Genomic DNA, 16,919 nt, shown 5'->3' with positions numbered 1-16,919 from the left:
TAACGTTAAATATTTTATTGGAGACTTCTATGAAACAACGCACGCACGTACATATGTATTTTGTTAGTTATTTAGTTCCTTTTTTGTCGAACACGTAGATTCCGTATTTATCCGTTGACGATCAATATTCTTTAAATTAACAATAAGTATCTATATTCAATTAATTGATTATTTCAAACGTTTTATCGATTCTTAATATCAATATATATATATTCGACGTCCGTCGCCGTCGTGTTAACGTTCATATTTTCAACGCTTGTGTGATTTCGGCTTAAGTCATCCAATCAAAAATTGCCTAATGTAACCGTGGCTTATTGTAAACGTTACTTAAAACGGCTTGGAATTATTTGTATGTATATATGAATGTGTGTTGTATGTGCTGTACGTGAATTGCATGTAACAAAGAACCACGCTTAAGAATGCAATGCGTACTGAATCATTTTATAGCAATTTAGTATGTATATAAGTGTACCAGGATCTGTGACAGTCGTTTGAAAACATGGCGTAAACTAAACTGGTACAAAAGAGCACTCACGTCAGTTTTGGGAACAGTAAGCATTATTTCGTTGGAGGGAATGGATCCCATTCATTTTTATTTAACATGAATCAAAAACATCGAGAAGCGATAGACTCATGTTACGAGAATATTGTACCTAGATTAAATGTTATCAAATTATGGCCAAAATTATTAGAAAACAAAGTATTCAACAGAGACGACGTAAATATTCCGCGATGGAAGGTAATGATATTTTATGTCAATCTTTAATAATTTAACAGAATCATATATTGGACTGAGTGATTTATATTTCTAAAACTGGTTTATGTAGAAAGCGCTCACGGACGAAGCAACCGCACAAGACATATATTTTACCATAAAAACACGGGGACCGTTGGCTTTCAATCGTTTCCTCGCGAGCTTAAGACAAAGTGGACATGAAGATTTAGCTGATACTCTGCAGGGGAAAAATGTTCAATATTTTACCAATGAAGTACAAATGCATCTTAGTCAAGATAATGCCACGAACAAGGTCATTTTAGGAGAAACAAATTTGATTGCGACCAAGGAAGAAGAGTAATGTTCAAAATGTTACAACTAATAATTTTGCGATTATGCTTCTATCTCATTCACCGTTGTTTCCTTTTTGAATAGGGCAGAAGATAACTTCTTTCACAATATGCAACTGTCAGAGGTACCTTTACAAATCCAAGTACGAAAGGCTACAAAATTTTTGGATGGACCTATTTACGAAAATGTTCAAAGGTACCCAATGCGAAGCAAACCTCGTGGACTAGTTTTAATAATTACAAATATTTGTTATAAGAACTCAGATGATGTGCCTAGAAGTTCAGCTGCACATGATGAACAAAATTTAAGAGAACTTTTTGAACAAATGGGTTTCCGAGTTATTTCTCATATTAATCTAACAGGGCAGGTACACAACATTATGACATTTTTTTAATATCCAAGAAGTATAAAAATTTCAATTGTAACAATTTTCATTCCACAAGGAATTAATAGAGAAAGTAAGAGAATTTTCTCAATCTAAAGATTTACGGACGGTTGATTCGTGCTTTGTTATCATCAGCAGTCATGGTACAAGAAATGCTCAGTATCAAGTCACAGAAATAGAAAGTGTAGATTATAATTCTGGAGGTACCTCAAAAAGTAATTCTAAAATACCAAATTATAAAACTGTTTTATGTGCAGATATATTAGAGTGTTTTACTGCAGAAGCTTGCCCCCATCTTGCGGGAAAACCAAAAATTTTCATTTTTCAATTATGTAGGCAAGTATAGCAATGTCTAAAGTATATTTCTGTAAACCAAGTCTAGATACTGAATATACATAAATATTAAATGTGTGTGTATACATACATATATATATATTTAGAATGCTTGAACTGTTTTGTAACATTTAGTTAAAATGTCTTTCAGAGGAGATAGAAAACAAAAATCGATAAAAGAACCAAGACACGTGACGGATACATGTAATTTTCATTCGTCTGATGAAATGATCAGTGTTATGGGAAATGGAAATGAAACACTGAGGAATTATGAAGACATGTTTGTTGCTTATGCTACTCTCCCTGGACATGTTGCTTTCCGAGATAAAATAACTGGCAGTTGGTTCATACAGATTCTTTGCGAAGTATTTATGAACTATGCATACAAGACTCATCTTCAAGACTTGTTAAATATGGTAAATAAATGTTATGAAAACATTAGGCTTGTGCTGCTTTGTAAACAAGTTAAAACATGTATTGTTAAGTGACGTTTTACAGGTTGACGAACGCTTGAAAATACAAAGAACGATAAAGGAAGAGTGTCAAACTTTAACAGTAACATCGATTGGATTTAATAAACATTGTTACCTCAATCCCGGTCTATTTGAAGAGACGTAATTCAAATGATTAACTACATAGTAGCTCTTAAAATACTTTTATCATAAATATTTATATATGATTTATTGAAAAAATTGGATGAATTTTTATTTGATAAATTCAAATTGTTTTGATGTTTTTTATTTAATACTTTTATATGAAATTCATTAAAAAGCACAATGTATGTTGTCGATGTATGGTATTGAGTAGAAGATTCTTACAAGTTTATTTTATTTTAATGTAAGCGTTTCGTGCTCCGTACAGTTTCCAACATGTGACAAAAATCAAATATTGTCATAACGATAAAGTTACGTCTTTTTTTTTTTTCTTTTTTATGTATCGTATAGAAAGAAAGAGGACGTTTTAAATACCATCTGTGTTGTATCTTGATTTACAATCTAATGATCTTAGGGCTGTAAATTACAAATTACATGCTTAACTACACTCTAATTTTAATTAGATAATAGGATAAGTATCTCAACACTTTCATACTCATTAATGTTTTTCGTAAGTGTTTCGTAATAAAATAGGGAAAACATTTTTGGTGTAATTCAAATTCAACTTAAAGTATGATTCAATTTTTACATTATTACTTCGTGTTATTTTGAATACTAGTTAAATTAATTACTATCAAGGTGATCAGATTAAGAAAAGTAATAACAATTCTATTTGTCCACTAGAAGGATAGAGAATAACATTCTCCCCATTGTACATGCTCTTTTTGTTTGTTGTTATCATCCTGTACATTACCAAATGTGTATATATATACATATATGTACAGAGTATTCACTATAACGCGAAATATAAATGAAAATTTATCTTCAGTGCATAACAGGTGGCGATAATAAAAACTCCGAAAACAGTTTATTGACGTAGCAAATCAAAGGTCAGTTGGAGTTTTGTAGATAGAATTTCTTTTTTCTTTCTTTTAATCGTATCATAAAGAATTTTTGTTTATACAATACTAAGTTCACGGTGAACTGATGAAAATCTGGGAATAGTAGTAAGTACTTGACTTTTCGATTCTGTTCACGTTGAAAAAGTAACAAAAAAAGCTGAATGTAGAATGTAATGATGAAAAAAATGTCATTCCATAAAAATACTCAAGAAAACCTTGAGTTCGCCACGCGAACAAACTATATTTGAAAGTTTTATCGGTATTTCTTACGCACTCGATATACATCAGTTTCGGTTTATTACTCTTCTTTGTTATATGATCGCAAATGATTGAAAGAACATGTGGCGCTTTAGAATGAATACTCCGTATATGTATAAACACGCACTCTTGTGTGCGCGCGCAAGCACACACACAACACATGTATTTGTCTACACATGTATAGTGTTTAATACAAAGATTGTGTATTGGAAGAGCGTGGCTTTTTGATCTTCTCCAAATTCTTGATTACCAAATCGTGCAGAGAACAATAGCGATTACGGACTTCGCACATAACTAGCCACAAACTTATATATTCTTTCTCATCTAATTCTTGAACTGCTCTTCTATAGTCACTAATATGTGGATATTTAGCAACTTTGCTAACGATTTTTCCCCTAGAGATGAAGTACCTGTCAAGTAAAAGAGCAGGGTTATTAAAATGAATGTGATATATTTTTTACTTACGAAAAGTATAAAGTATTAAAAACAAACGGAATTCCACACCCCATACCTAGATATTTGATCAAAATATGCAGCAGCTTCACTTTCAACGGACTGTATCTCAGCCAGTGTATCTTCTTGAATAGATACACCAAAATTATTTCCATCCTCAATTTTTGGAATTAAAAAGGAAACCCACATTTTCAGCTAAACGTATAAAAATTAATATACATGACATGAACATACATTCTTTATACATAGATACGTACCAAGTTAGAATCCTCTAAAAGTTGTCGTATGTATGGTTTAACTATGTGAATAAGATCGCACAATGGCTTATTACAAGGTACAGGTCCATTTGGCAATACCATTACTTTGGTTCCACTAGTATTATCTATGCTATTATCTATTTTTTGTTTCTTTATAGTCGGTCCATCTTCGGAATGATTTAAAACTATGGGGTCTGGAATGGGCACATTTAAGTCTTGATGAACATCTGATAATTTTCTGTTACAGAACCCAGGTGTTTCGAGTAATTCATTTAACTTGACAATCTTCTCAGGAAACCCTTTCAATAATAATTGCTCGGCCTAAATTTATACATATCATGTATTCTACGATAGTTGATACAAAATACAAGATAACTTTGCATACATATAAATGAATGGTCAAACATTGTTTGAACAATTACCTTAGTCTTAAGAGAATCCTTATATTCCTGAACCTGTAAGACAAACTTGAAAGGTAAATACATTAAGTAAGATGGTCATATTTAATTGAAAATCTGTATCTAATTACTACTTAATTGCTATTAGCAAGATTTAGTAAATTATTCTAAATTAATCAGCAAACTTTATCTGTAGGATTACAATAATAATTTGAACATTAGGTAAGTACATGTAACAAATAGTTTATAATTTCGAATCAAAAATTAGATCACACATCCCATAATACTACTTATACATACATGCGTATATATGCACATACATAGATATAGCTTATGCACAAGTATTCAGATCAGATCATTAACGAAGCATAATGATTAAAAATCTAAACCAATTATACGATTGCTGCATTTGTTACATATAACGGTACGATTACGAATTTGTCGGAATTGGTTACTAAAAGAAAACTAAATCCGATGTTAATGAAAGTGTCGCCGGTCCATGTTAAACGCTACGTTAACCTAAACATTTTCTACTAAGAATTACTCAAAGAAATAACGCGAACAAGTTAATCTAGCATTTCTATTGACTGCAGCTAAAATCATACCGTAAAACATTTTACCTTCTGTGCTGTAATATCCGCCATTATACACTCCATAAAAAAAAAGCTTTTTGAAATATAACTACACTGTCTCTTTGTTGTAACGTACATACAACTTCAAACAGGAAGTAACGATGCATATTCCTACCACGCCATCAAATCAGAATCTGTAACGTTAACGTAGTCGCGAAAATTTTGTTTTAATTCGAATTTTTTATTATAAATAATTTGAAGTTACGCCTTGTTTTAGAGTCAAATTTAAAATCGTAAACATATATTAACTTTGAAAATATTTCCCGCAAAGCCAATATAACGATGCTAAATGTTACGTCAACTATACGTCTTCCCTATGCATCGAATGGCTGACTATGAGATACTACCTACATATAATGAATTTTACAATGGAGTAGGTTTTATAATAAGTGCTTATACAATATAATTAGAATGAAGTCTAAAGGGCATGTAAAATTAAGAACTATGTTAAATAAGTTATTACCGATTGTTACTTACACGACATACACATACGCATAATTAAATAATAACAATGGTAGAGTGCATATCGCTGATATAGCATAAAAGTGATACAATTGTGGGAACGTGATTTACAAATAGTAAACATAAAGCAGTTTAATATGAGGTATATTTTGGTAAACGTATTTTTTCGAAATGTATCATTTGTATCGCATAAAAGCGATACATCTGTTGGAACGTGTGTGTTGCGTGTATACATACATCATACGTGCATTTAATCAGAAAATTTGATATCGACGTGCATGTGTATGTACTTACATGTATGAGTAACAAAAAAGTAGGTGAAATAAGAAATTTGTAGTCAAGATCGTGTATTACATGTACATAGATATTATTTTTTGGAAATGTTTGTTGCTTAGGATATATGACTGAATAAAATGAATTAGGATATTGCTTTATATGGTTGTATTTCATATTTCAAATATACATTATGTTATCTTTCAAAATCGTTTTCAAATAAGGATTTATTACGCGTAAGTTCAAGGATTAAAAAGAGAAATGTTTTGAATAAGCGCATGAATGCAATGAAAGAAGTATCTTCTTATAGTAGTATCGTTATAAGGAAGGTAAAAATGTTTGAGGCTGAACATCGAAAAATGTAATTTAATTTGTTCTTTAACGATATGGAACGCAGTTAATGGTAAGAATAATTGTAACAAAATTTACTGGCAGAAATACGTATATATGAAACAAGGCTAAGTAAGCTTTTTCGCTTTTTGATAAAGTGTATCAACGACTTTTCCCATACTGTGTATTGTATCCAATGCAAGTTCGTAAGTCTTGTCGCGAGGAGTATCTTCAAAAACGATTAAGACACCTTCACCTTGATCCAGGACACCTTTTAATTTTTTATCCAATATCATTTGTGAGAGTTTCTTTTCCACTTGTGTGAGTGGTAATGATATACTACTTGCAATATGGCTGACCTATGTTAAAACATAAATAGAAAAAGAAAATAGTATTAATGATCAAGTAGAGATATAAAGTGTAATCAGTTAGACTGCTTAAGTTGATTTAACGTAGATTGTCATATACCTGTACACGCGAATAAGGTTCAACCAAGCGACACAAGTTTTGTTCGAGCATCGCGTCATAAAGAGACCCAAGATGAGCACGTACAATTACATCGTCTTCAAGTTCCTCGCGATACTTTTTAACAGCAGTCTGAAAGTCGGCTAAGGAACGTCGATGACTCGCTTCAGCAACCGCTTTCATCGCATCTAAATCCCGTCCAGCATATTTAACAGCTAATTTTCCAGACATTATTGATTGAACATCTTCAGGAGTACGTAACATAATCTTTGATAGTAACATATATTTCAGAGCTATTAAAGCTTTTGGGCTTTCAACACTGTCATATCTGAATGCAACAATGAATGAATAAAATTAAACAAATAACAATTGATTCCAAAGTCATGATTTACCCAAAAAATAACTTACCCTTCAAATGCTTCGTAGAAATATGAATAAGCTGTTTTAAAGTCTCGCTCATCTGCAGCATGCAAAATCCCAGATTGTAAATCTAATGCAGCCTGCATTTTAGGTGGACAATAAATTGCATTAGCAGTTGTTCTAGCGCTAGTAAGCGCTGCCCTAGCTTTTGCTAAATTACTTAACGCATGGTAAGTTTTGCTCTCCAACAATTGCACTTCCACTAATAGTTGTTTGTCATCTAACTTCTTCAGTTCCTTGAGCAAAGCAGATCCTAATTGCAGTGCTTCGCTGTACATACCAGTATCAAAATATAGTGCTATCAAACGTGCTTCCAATGATTGCCTTAAAAATGTTCTACGTTCCTCTTTTGCCCATTCTATACATTCTTTGCATAATTGGACCTATACAAAGAAAGGATTGTAATAAAATTGAAAACAAATATATGATAATAAGTGGAGGTCTTAATACCTCTATGCCGATACCAGCTTCTAGATCCAAGAAAAAGTCCACCAATGATCGTACAAGTTTGGCAGCTTTGGCTTTACTAATTAAACTAAGAAATGGTCTGGTGGCTTTAATCAATTCAGCCAGTTCTTTTGCTTTGCCTTCTTTCTTGTAAAGTTCACCAAGGTGCAGAATACCTTGTTCCTTTACCCGAATATTGTCTTCGTCATCCTCTGTGGTACCGATATTTGGATCCGAAACAATTTCATTTAAAAGCGAAATACCTTCGCTACGATTTGTCATTGAAACGGCTTGTGCTCGCTCGAACAACATCGTACCGGCCATTTCGAATGTTTATACTATTTTAACAGGTTCGAGATTAGAGAATGTATAACCTCTTTTTTCTTCCTTAAAGAATGTGAAAATTTGTCGTTGGACGAAGTTATCAAGTATTTAAAGTGTTTTAACGTTCGATTAAAAGTTATGAGTAAACAACTTGTTCACTGTATTTTATGTCAAATGAACTTGCACACAGAGGTAGAATTAGATTTCACGATTACTGTATTGGAGAATGCAGCTGTGGTATACGCTGTCACCCTCTTCTTTAACCGGTTGGCTATGAAACGACAAAACTCTTGTCACGTTTCTACGTGAGTCAATTCACTTACTAATTTTTTGTAGTAAATTTCAAAGTTAATGAGTATGCGCATATCACCTACCTACAAATCGACAAAAAAATATTCTAGGTTTAGATATAAATGCATTGTCAAGTTGATCAACTGCATGTATTACACTTGTATATATGTATGTGTATATATATGCTGCCAAAAATGTGTAGGATCAATCGTAGGGTGTATTACTATTTGCTATTGCTATAGCAATGCATTGGAAAGTACAAGAAGTATGTATGGGTTGTGTATACAATATATACATACCTAATGTCAAGTACAATTAATATTGTATGCTCTCTAAACGCATTTATATATTACTATGTATATGATATAGGTAGAAATATAATTTTGAGGAAAAAAATACTTTTTTTTTTAGACACTGTATAATACCTATATATGTATGAACATACATACATATGCACCTACATGCTGGTGCATATTGCACCTGGTCAAAGAATACCCCCCCTTCTTTCTCTAATCTTTAGACAGGTACATTATTAATTTGACCAATCATGGATTCGGAAGAAATGTATAGAACCAATCATAGGTTATGTTACTAGTAATGTATTTGCGTTAGAACACAATTCGAAAGAATAACATTAATTTATAAATTCTATTCAAAATTAATTGAAAGTAAGGATAAAATTTTAAATATTTCAATTATGTGTATTTATACATAATAAATAATTGTTTGTATGAACTGTTTTAACAGTTTAAATAATTCTAATGTTTACAACTCTAAGATAAATAAATCAGTATTGATTCTCTTTAAAAAATAGGTTTAATGAAATGGTTAATGAACCGATTTACTACGATCGTAAGTTAAAGTTAGTGCATTTTACTTATTGAAGGCCTTCTAGTTTTTTATAATAAAAGAAAATTTACAGGAAATAAAACGAAATCTAGTTTGCCGTTCCAAATGGCTTTATACATTAATCTTTGGCTTTTTCCAGTATGGCTACTGATCACTACAGTAAATTTAGATATCAAAGTAAATGTATTACTTTTTACTATATACTTTTGATATAATTTTTAGAAGACTAGTTAATTTTATTTTCTGATCTTACAGTATCATAATTTAACCAGTGTTTACAAAGTAATAATAGTAGCAACATTTCTGATATTTTCAATGTTGGAATGTTTAAGATTATATTTGGGATATGTTGGAAATCTTGGCGGAAAGGTAATTGTACTTTGTATATAGTTCAGTCATTGACTGCATGTAATAAAAGAAAGTTTTTATTAGATTCCAGAGTTGGCCAGTTTTTGGTTAATTTCCATATTGATACAGTTTCCACTGGAAGTATTTTTTCTTTCTGATCATGGGATATTATTGCATTACAGCGATATAATCATCAATTCTTTCATGATTTGTCTCCTTTTTATTGAAGTCATTATGGGTATGCATGCTCTCAAAAATTTGTCAGATCAACGTGCTAAAACATTTTATATGGTCCAACTATACGGTATACGCAATAAATCTTAAAGACAATAAAATCATCCATATTTTATTATTAGAATATACATATAATGTTTACCTTAAATTTTCAGCTAATGTTTATATGTATTGACAGTGTTTAAATGCAAATTTTTAATAAAACTTACATGATAAACAATGCAGATTAATGACAGTAATTAACATTCTACGTTATGCTATAAAGATTATGGTTTTTGTAAAACAATTGTATTGTAAAAACATTTTGTCGCAGATTGATTAAGTAAATTTCTATGTCATTTATAATGTCATTCTTATCAGATTGTTCATTGGTAAGTGCTTGTAAAAGTTGAGTACGTGTAGGAACCATACGCGAGAGAAGCTGTTAATAAAAAGTTTATTAAAAATATAATAACTATATAAGCTTGTATCTTTAATTAATGTGCACATACATCGAAAAGTTGTTGTGCCATCCATCCGTGATATCGTTCCAAAGCTTCTTTATAAGATTTTTTTAAAAATGCCACTAAATCCTCTGTTGGTGTACTCGTTTTGCTATCTTCAACAATTTTCTCAAAAAATAATAAAATCATGTGTAATCCTCTGTAATTGGCACATTTTACAATGTAGACTGTTTTATAAAAATTATTCATAAAGAAACAAATAATACAAGTTATATTATGGATGCATACAAATGATACAATGGATTGAATAAAAAAAACTAAATTGTGTGGATTCCAATCGAATCGAATTGAATCGAATCGAATTGAATCGAATCGAATCGAATCGAATCGAATCGAATCGAATCGAATCGAATCGAATCGAATCGAATCGAGTCGAATTGCATTGAATGCGTAGAAACGAGACAATTCTGAATAAAACAGTAGCAAAGAATCTAATAAGCCTACCTGATTAACCACATTAAAGCATCTGTAGTAATTAAATCAGTTTCGGTAGCTTTCTCCATTAAAATCATATCTTGGAGCATCGCATATCTTTCTACGTTTGTTGCATATTTCGTGGCGATTTTCTATAATTGGTCGTGAATAGTTACTTATTCTATATTGTTTCAAATATTTCGGAATACTTACGTTAATATTACCCTGAATGTCATATTTAACAGGAGCAAAAACTTTGCCTAGTTTATCTGAAAGATTGTCCCACAATTTTTGGTCTGGATATAATCGACATTATATTTTTCTAGGTTATATTTACGTAAATAAAGATTAATATACCTACCTACAATTCTCACAATACCACGAGCTGCAGTTAGAAATTCCGCAGTGTTTATTTTACCGTCAATGATTTCTGGAAATAGAACCTTAATTTCGTTTTGACACGTATCCATGGGTTCTTAGTTACTCGAAGTGAGAAACGGTATGGTATTCTATTTGGAAATGAGTGACATTTCAGTGTTGTCTACAAGTGATCTATGACCAAAATATTTTGACCTTGAGATTTATAGACATTTGGAATAATTATTTTGATCGCGAATAATCTTACAAATGTTTTCTTTGCACTTGTTCGTAATATGTGTATGTATATTACAGAATGCACTATTATTATTACACTATTACGAAGTATAGTTAATTTTTGAGATCGATAACTAACGGTGTATAATAAATATTCGTGTGATATTGATTCGTCGAGTATTACGATAATAATATGTATGTATATCGTCTGTATGCATGATGTATGTATGTATGTATGTATGTATGTATGTATGTATCTATGCATGATGTATGAATGGTATGTATGTATGTATGTATGTATGTATGTATGTATGTATGTATGCATGCATGCATGCATGCATGTATGTGCGTAATGTCACACAGCTGTTGACGCATTTTAAAGCTGTAGTATCTATGAATGACGCAGCTCCATGAGTTGCTGGCAATCAATAATGAATATCTATATATGTGTGTTCTCTACCACTTAATGTGTGGCATTTGAAACTGGGTTTACACCAGTCAATAATTTGCGAATACTGTTTGCGGACAACGTTTGCAAACAATTTGCAAACTTTTTATCGCCCTTACTCGATTTTTCCGCGAATACCAAGAAAAGTATGCGAACAGATACGCGATAGATACGCGACAGGTATGCGACAGTACGTGAACAGACGATTTCTAGGAAATTTAATTTCCGTACTGTTCACGAAGATTAGTGTATTCGTACCTTTAGAGCAAAATTAGTAGTAGATCGTAATGCGAAGTGCTATATTTATTAGATAAATTGTATTTATATTATTATTGTAATACATATTATTATCACCGATAAGGCATCCTAGTTATATTATGACTTCCCTTTTATGTCACAAATCAATAGTATCTTGTAAATTAATATATCACCAACTAAAAGGTTCACTAAAGTAATTCTGCGATTAAACTAAACTGTACATGTATTTTTATAAATTCTATATAAGGAACTAAACTGAAGCACTTGTTCTTGTATGTATACATATATCTAAGTAAATACATTTATACATACATCATTCGTACGTTCATATTTGATTTAATTCATGACAAGTACACTCGAGTTTGCATCAGAAAATTGCTTAAATGGAATGATATTTACAAAGAATATCATAATAATTTCTGAGATACTGATTTCGCAATATTGTATAAAATTTCTCTCTCTCTCTCTCTCTCTCTCTCTCTCTCTCTCTCTCTCTCTCTCTCTCTCTCTCTCTCTCTCTCTCTCTCTCTCTCTCTCTATCGCGCGCGCGCGCACTATGGTGCTTTATTGTTATATAAAGATCTTGTTTAAACACGATCGAAAGGTCCCTGTATTCTATGTAAAAAGCTCTAATGTAGCAATATTCGCACAAATTGATAAAAATTGGAAAGATCGCTTTCAAATATGGCATGTTGGTGAAATGAATTTCCAAGGACTATTTGTAGATTATGAGATTAGTACATACTGAATATTAGCTTCGTTCAGGCTGAGGCTAGTTATCAATTGTTTATATACAAGTACAGTGACGAGAAAACAAGGAACTGTTGCACTGGTATCAATTCGCATCGTTTGGCACTGGTTGTGTATCCATCCGAAGACATGGAATACGACGATAATGGAGTTTTAGAATGATGTTGGAAGTGGATACTTGAGTAGATTGCCAGCCGAGTCTTCGGCAACGAGAGTTAACGCAGCAAGAGAATGAGACGGTGCTGGTGGAACTAGCGTTTCCAGAGGTGGTCGAGAGCCCGGGAATTGTCGAGAACCAACTACCATTCCACCCGATGTTTCCCTAAGCTCTATTACTCGTACTCCGAAATGAGATCGCACAACGTTCCTGTTGTTAAATAAATATTAAGAATAATAGACAGAAAGTGAAAGACCTATTGTAAGTAAAAAGAAAATAGAAGAAGAAAATACATAAGGAGAAAGATTGTAGTATGAGAAAAGAAGGAAGAAAGAAGAAGGAAGAAACAAGAAAGAAGAAAGAAGAAAGAAGAAAGAAGAAAGAAGAAAGAAGAAAGAAGAAAGAAGAAAGAAGAAAGAAGAAAGAAGAAAGAAGAAAGAAGAAAGAAGGAAGAAGGAGGAAGGAAGAATGAAGAAGGAAGAAGAAAAAGTGTCGTTATCTGATGGTTATTACCTTTTAGCATCGTATTCGATGTCGTGAAAATGCCGACTGGAAACGTTGTTCATTTCACTGTTGAACCATCGATGGTAGGCGAGAAAGGCCGCGGAAGACGGTGTCCAAAATGTTCGGTCAGTTTGCGAGATGAAGAGAGTCTGTTCTGGTTGTGCTGAGGCGGATTGCAGAAGACTCTTAGAAAAGGATCTATTGAGTTCTGGACTAGCTGGTGCAGATAGTCTCCCGAGTAATCGTGGAGGACTTTGCGATGGTGAAGGCCGTGATGTTTCGGAAAGCAGACGACTTCTTCTGGGACTAGTTAAAAGTGTGAACGGTTCCTGCACTGTGACCGTTACACTGAGCGGTCTGCTCAACGCAATCGTCGTATGCTGCGGATCTCTTCGCAAAACAGGATTACGATTAAAGTCAACACCGGCTGCGCCGACAAACACTCGGTCTACATAGTCAAATCCACGGCCCATTATACCTTCGTGAGTGTGACCAAGATCAAAAGTATGACCTAGCTCATGGAGAACCGAGCCGAGAGTGGTGGCAAAACACCCAGCGTGCGTACCACGATAATTGCTGTCGTCCATAAGATGTTCGGTATCAATGGGAGTGGTGTCGAGGAACCTCGGTAGTATTTGAGGTATACAAGTAGGCCAGGTGTGAAGGCAAGCCGAGCCAAACAGTGCTAATCCACCACCGCCAAGCGCAGCATGGCCTTGCGTTCTTGCGAGGGTGTCCTCATGAGTACGTGGATTCGGTGCTCCACGATACCTTGTGCAAGAGAGAAATGCAAGGTATTTACGATCTTTTGAAGCTAAAGGGCCAGTCATCAATTCTCGGCCGATCAATTCCCAAAGTTCTCGTTGATTCATCGCTCGTGCTCTATCAACGTCGAGCATACTGTGCATCACCAGGCATTCTGGTCCATCCAAATCTCGTTCCAATTGAAACGTTTTCCTTCCGTAACCTGCTTCTTCGAGTTTTTCCGCGGTGAGTGCTTGCAAGAGCCGAGCACCGAGACCTATTCTTGTCGCGGCGCTTTCCGGTGATCTATCTTCTCCTCGTGGACCTTGAAAGTAACCATCATGACCGGAACAAATTACGTAGACTGGCGTTACGCGCAATCTTGTCGTTCTCGGTTCATAGATCACAAGTAGGTCTTTTCTTTTCCCATTTGCTTCTATCTCCAATTTGTTCGGGCCTCGTATTAGCTCTACTACGGCTCGAAATTCACCTCCAACGACAGGCCATTCGGAGCTGTAGTTTCTCTGATTTCGCACCGTAACAAAGTTGCATATTGTTGGAGCATGACCCCGTAGTAACGCTAAGCTATAACATAAACTTTCTCCATCCGCTAAATTTGACACCGATATCTCTTCCGGATTTCCATTTCCCATCGATTTCTGTCTCGGTTTCTCTCTTTCCTGCTCTCCATCCTGCGACAATTGCCTGTTATTTTCATGTTGATATTTCTGTTGAAGTTGTTGCTGTCGTTGCTGTCGTTGCTGTTGCTGCTCTTGTCCGTGGCGAACATTTGATAGATTTGTATCTGCAAGTACCTATGAAATTTTCGTGCCTTTAGGCAGTGTTTGGAGATTATTGTAAAGTAATCGTAGGTACGACGTCGATAACGTCAATAGTGATTATGACGATAATACTAGCAGGGGTAGGGGCAGGGGCAGTGGCAGTGGCAGTGGCAATGGCAATAGCAATGGCAATGGCAATGGCAATGGCAATGGCAATGGCAATGGCAATGGCAATAGCAATGGCAATGGCAATGGCAATATTGGTGGCGATGCCGATAATAATGAGCAGTGGGATATAATGACGATAGCGATGGTGACGGTGATGATAATAAATGTTAATAAAGATGATAATAATACCGACTAGGACAACTGTGATAACTAGGACAGTGGTATTGAAGATACGATAGTTAAATGACAAAACAAGGATGGAGACGATTGTTACCGCAATAAGAACAATTCTGTTTAACTTTTTTTATAATTGGAATGTACACACGTGTGTACCTATTCTGTAATGGAATAATTTGAATAAGAGAAAATTTGTTCTCTAACAGAAATGTATCGTCTTGATCGAAGCAACTGGTCAAATGCAATGCATGTAGTCGAAAATGTAAGATATGTTTTTGGAAAGGTAGAAAATTAGTGGATAATTATTTCGCACAAGGATGGTTCTGTCGATGCTAAGTGATTACTCCAAGAGGTGCTGCAATCTCGTGGCGATTTATAAAAACTCTGATCGAATAGAATTTCCATATTTCCGATGTTTTGTTTCTGCATATGCAGGTACAACATACATACATATATGCTTGCATTTGTTGTGTCTACACGCATAGACTTCTCATGAAATAAGAATAATAAACGCAATTGGAAAGATAGGTATTTGTGTGGAGCGTGAAGTATGATGGAATAAAATATCGAAGAAAATCAATCAAGTTTTAAGACTACAATATTTAGGTACGTATTTTATGGTTAATGCAAAATGGTAGACAACATGTTCCAAATGAATATAATGTTTAAGTGTCATTTCACATAATAAATAACGATTCGAATGGTTTTGTTGAACCGACGAGAGTGTAAGTACGTACATGTTGGGAAGAGTACAGACAAAAGGTGGATACAAAAATTCACAGTTTTAATCTGAATTACTTGACTTACCATCGTAAAAGAAGCCTGCCGAAGTGATAGATGTTCGAAAGAAGGGAGGAAAAGAAGAAGCTACGATGAACGATGTTTCAGCCGGCTCTGTGCATGCGGAGAGACTGTGGCGCCGAGACGGTGGTGGACGGCGGGTTGCGGTACTATGGCGTCGCTGCAGCGACGCATGCAGTCGCGCACCCGCACTTGTGCTATTCTTCCCTCTTCCTTTCTCTTAAAGACTTCTCCGACTTTCTTCTACCCTTTATATAAGCGTCCATCCTTCGCATTCCCCATTTCCTCTCTTGACCTTCCATTTTCGAACAATTTTCTGTTGTACCTTATTCAGCTCATTCACTAATCTTCTATATTTTACTGTACTATAGTACTATAATCGTACTATATCGCCAAATGACGGGTTTGATTCAATTTATTACATAATTATAATACGATGAATGTGTCTGGTAATACGTGTGATATGCACTTACTTAGTATATACACGTGTACAGCTACATGATACGCGAGTGTATAACAATAATTGCTATAGCTTTATTGTAGTTAAATCAGCATGTGATAATCACTACACGATCTTTGTTTTAAGACACGAGAAACACTCGCAGAAATTGGAAATCTTTCAAGGAAAAATATCGAAAACTTTTCGAGCAATCAATCGAATTAAATCGAATCGAATTGAGTTCAGTTGTATGACTCACCTGCTCTTATTTTGCGTAGAATGCAAATATACTATGCAGATGTGTGTAAGTTCGTCACTGAGCGGGAAAACCGTCGTCGATAGCCTCGATGACCTACTTTTTCGCGAAGGTTACTCGGGAAACAGTTTGCATTTTTATAAGTTTCCAGTACGATAGCGAACTAGTGCGTACATAGGTATGTGTAGGTATACAATTTACGTT

At 34.0% G+C, this 16,919-nt stretch overlaps 7 protein-coding genes and 1 long non-coding RNA gene across 10 annotated transcripts; 3 read left to right on the top strand and 5 right to left on the bottom strand.

The window, feature by feature from the left end:
• Positions 1-397: 397 nt before the first annotated feature.
• Positions 398-2,421, top strand: Dronc (Death regulator Nedd2-like caspase). Its single transcript, XM_076385923.1, has 6 exons — positions 398-739; positions 828-1,072; positions 1,151-1,433; positions 1,510-1,787; positions 1,936-2,200; positions 2,283-2,421. The coding sequence occupies exons 1-6, from the start codon at positions 602-604 to the stop codon at positions 2,400-2,402; spliced, it is 1,329 nt and encodes a 442-aa protein (XP_076242038.1). The 5' UTR covers positions 398-601; the 3' UTR covers positions 2,403-2,421.
• Positions 2,422-3,557: 1,136 nt separating this feature from the next.
• Positions 3,558-5,695, bottom strand: Reg (proteasome regulator gamma). 2 transcript variants are annotated; one of them, XM_076385925.1, is made up of 5 exons: positions 5,266-5,695; positions 4,670-4,714; positions 4,248-4,568; positions 4,049-4,185; positions 3,558-3,947 (listed from the first exon to the last, which is right to left on the bottom strand). In XM_076385925.1, exons 1-5 carry the CDS (start codon positions 5,353-5,355, stop codon positions 3,725-3,727), a joined length of 816 nt encoding a protein of 271 aa, XP_076242040.1. In that variant the 5' UTR covers positions 5,356-5,695; the 3' UTR covers positions 3,558-3,724. The 2 variants fall into 2 exon arrangements, with proteins under 2 accessions (XP_076242040.1, XP_076242041.1); XM_076385926.1 differs by having other exon boundaries at positions 4,670-4,702; positions 5,266-5,694.
• Positions 5,696-6,165: 470 nt separating this feature from the next.
• On the bottom strand, positions 6,166-8,251 carry Rpn6 (regulatory particle non-ATPase 6). The gene is made up of 4 exons (XM_076385924.1): positions 7,678-8,251; positions 7,216-7,610; positions 6,811-7,135; positions 6,166-6,701 (listed from the first exon to the last, which is right to left on the bottom strand). Exons 1-4 carry the CDS (start codon positions 7,996-7,998, stop codon positions 6,471-6,473), a joined length of 1,272 nt encoding a protein of 423 aa, XP_076242039.1. The 5' UTR covers positions 7,999-8,251; the 3' UTR covers positions 6,166-6,470.
• A 98-nt stretch (positions 8,252-8,349) lies between these two features.
• Positions 8,350-8,787, top strand: LOC143184012 (uncharacterized). The gene is made up of 2 exons (XR_013002705.1): positions 8,350-8,554; positions 8,701-8,787. It is a non-coding gene; the product is annotated as an uncharacterized LOC143184012 (long non-coding RNA).
• An 87-nt stretch (positions 8,788-8,874) lies between these two features.
• LOC143184010 (transmembrane protein 17B) lies at positions 8,875-9,824 on the top strand. 2 transcript variants are annotated; one of them, XM_076385928.1, is made up of 5 exons: positions 8,875-8,957; positions 9,104-9,141; positions 9,212-9,315; positions 9,394-9,507; positions 9,571-9,824. In XM_076385928.1, exons 2-5 carry the CDS (start codon positions 9,114-9,116, stop codon positions 9,808-9,810), a joined length of 486 nt encoding a protein of 161 aa, XP_076242043.1. In that variant the 5' UTR covers positions 8,875-8,957; positions 9,104-9,113; the 3' UTR covers positions 9,811-9,824. The 2 variants fall into 2 exon arrangements, with proteins under 2 accessions (XP_076242043.1, XP_076242044.1); XM_076385929.1 differs by lacking the exon at positions 8,875-8,957 and having other exon boundaries at positions 8,984-9,151.
• Positions 9,542-11,238, bottom strand: LOC143184009 (glycolipid transfer protein). Its single transcript, XM_076385927.1, has 5 exons — positions 10,999-11,238; positions 10,851-10,906; positions 10,668-10,789; positions 10,212-10,362; positions 9,542-10,141 (listed from the first exon to the last, which is right to left on the bottom strand). Exons 1-5 carry the CDS (start codon positions 11,105-11,107, stop codon positions 9,968-9,970), a joined length of 612 nt encoding a protein of 203 aa, XP_076242042.1. The 5' UTR covers positions 11,108-11,238; the 3' UTR covers positions 9,542-9,967.
• On the bottom strand, positions 11,057-11,762 carry LOC143184011 (uncharacterized). Its single transcript, XM_076385931.1, has 2 exons — positions 11,263-11,762; positions 11,057-11,189 (listed from the first exon to the last, which is right to left on the bottom strand). Exons 1-2 carry the CDS (start codon positions 11,566-11,568, stop codon positions 11,169-11,171), a joined length of 327 nt encoding a protein of 108 aa, XP_076242046.1. The 5' UTR covers positions 11,569-11,762; the 3' UTR covers positions 11,057-11,168.
• A 202-nt stretch (positions 11,763-11,964) lies between these two features.
• On the bottom strand, positions 11,965-16,146 carry LOC143184004 (uncharacterized). Its single transcript, XM_076385922.1, has 3 exons — positions 16,027-16,146; positions 13,358-14,907; positions 11,965-13,054 (listed from the first exon to the last, which is right to left on the bottom strand). The coding sequence occupies exons 1-3, from the start codon at positions 16,027-16,029 to the stop codon at positions 12,841-12,843; spliced, it is 1,767 nt and encodes a 588-aa protein (XP_076242037.1). The 5' UTR covers positions 16,030-16,146; the 3' UTR covers positions 11,965-12,840.
• Positions 16,147-16,919: the final 773 nt, after the last annotated feature.

Source organism: Calliopsis andreniformis, chromosome 9 (genome assembly GCF_051401765.1).
Source record: "Calliopsis andreniformis isolate RMS-2024a chromosome 9, iyCalAndr_principal, whole genome shotgun sequence".
In the NCBI taxonomy this organism is placed as follows: Eukaryota; Metazoa; Arthropoda; class Insecta; order Hymenoptera; family Andrenidae; genus Calliopsis; species Calliopsis andreniformis.
Note: the sequence above shows the minus strand (reverse complement) of the source record. Positions and strands in the feature narration are given on the sequence as shown.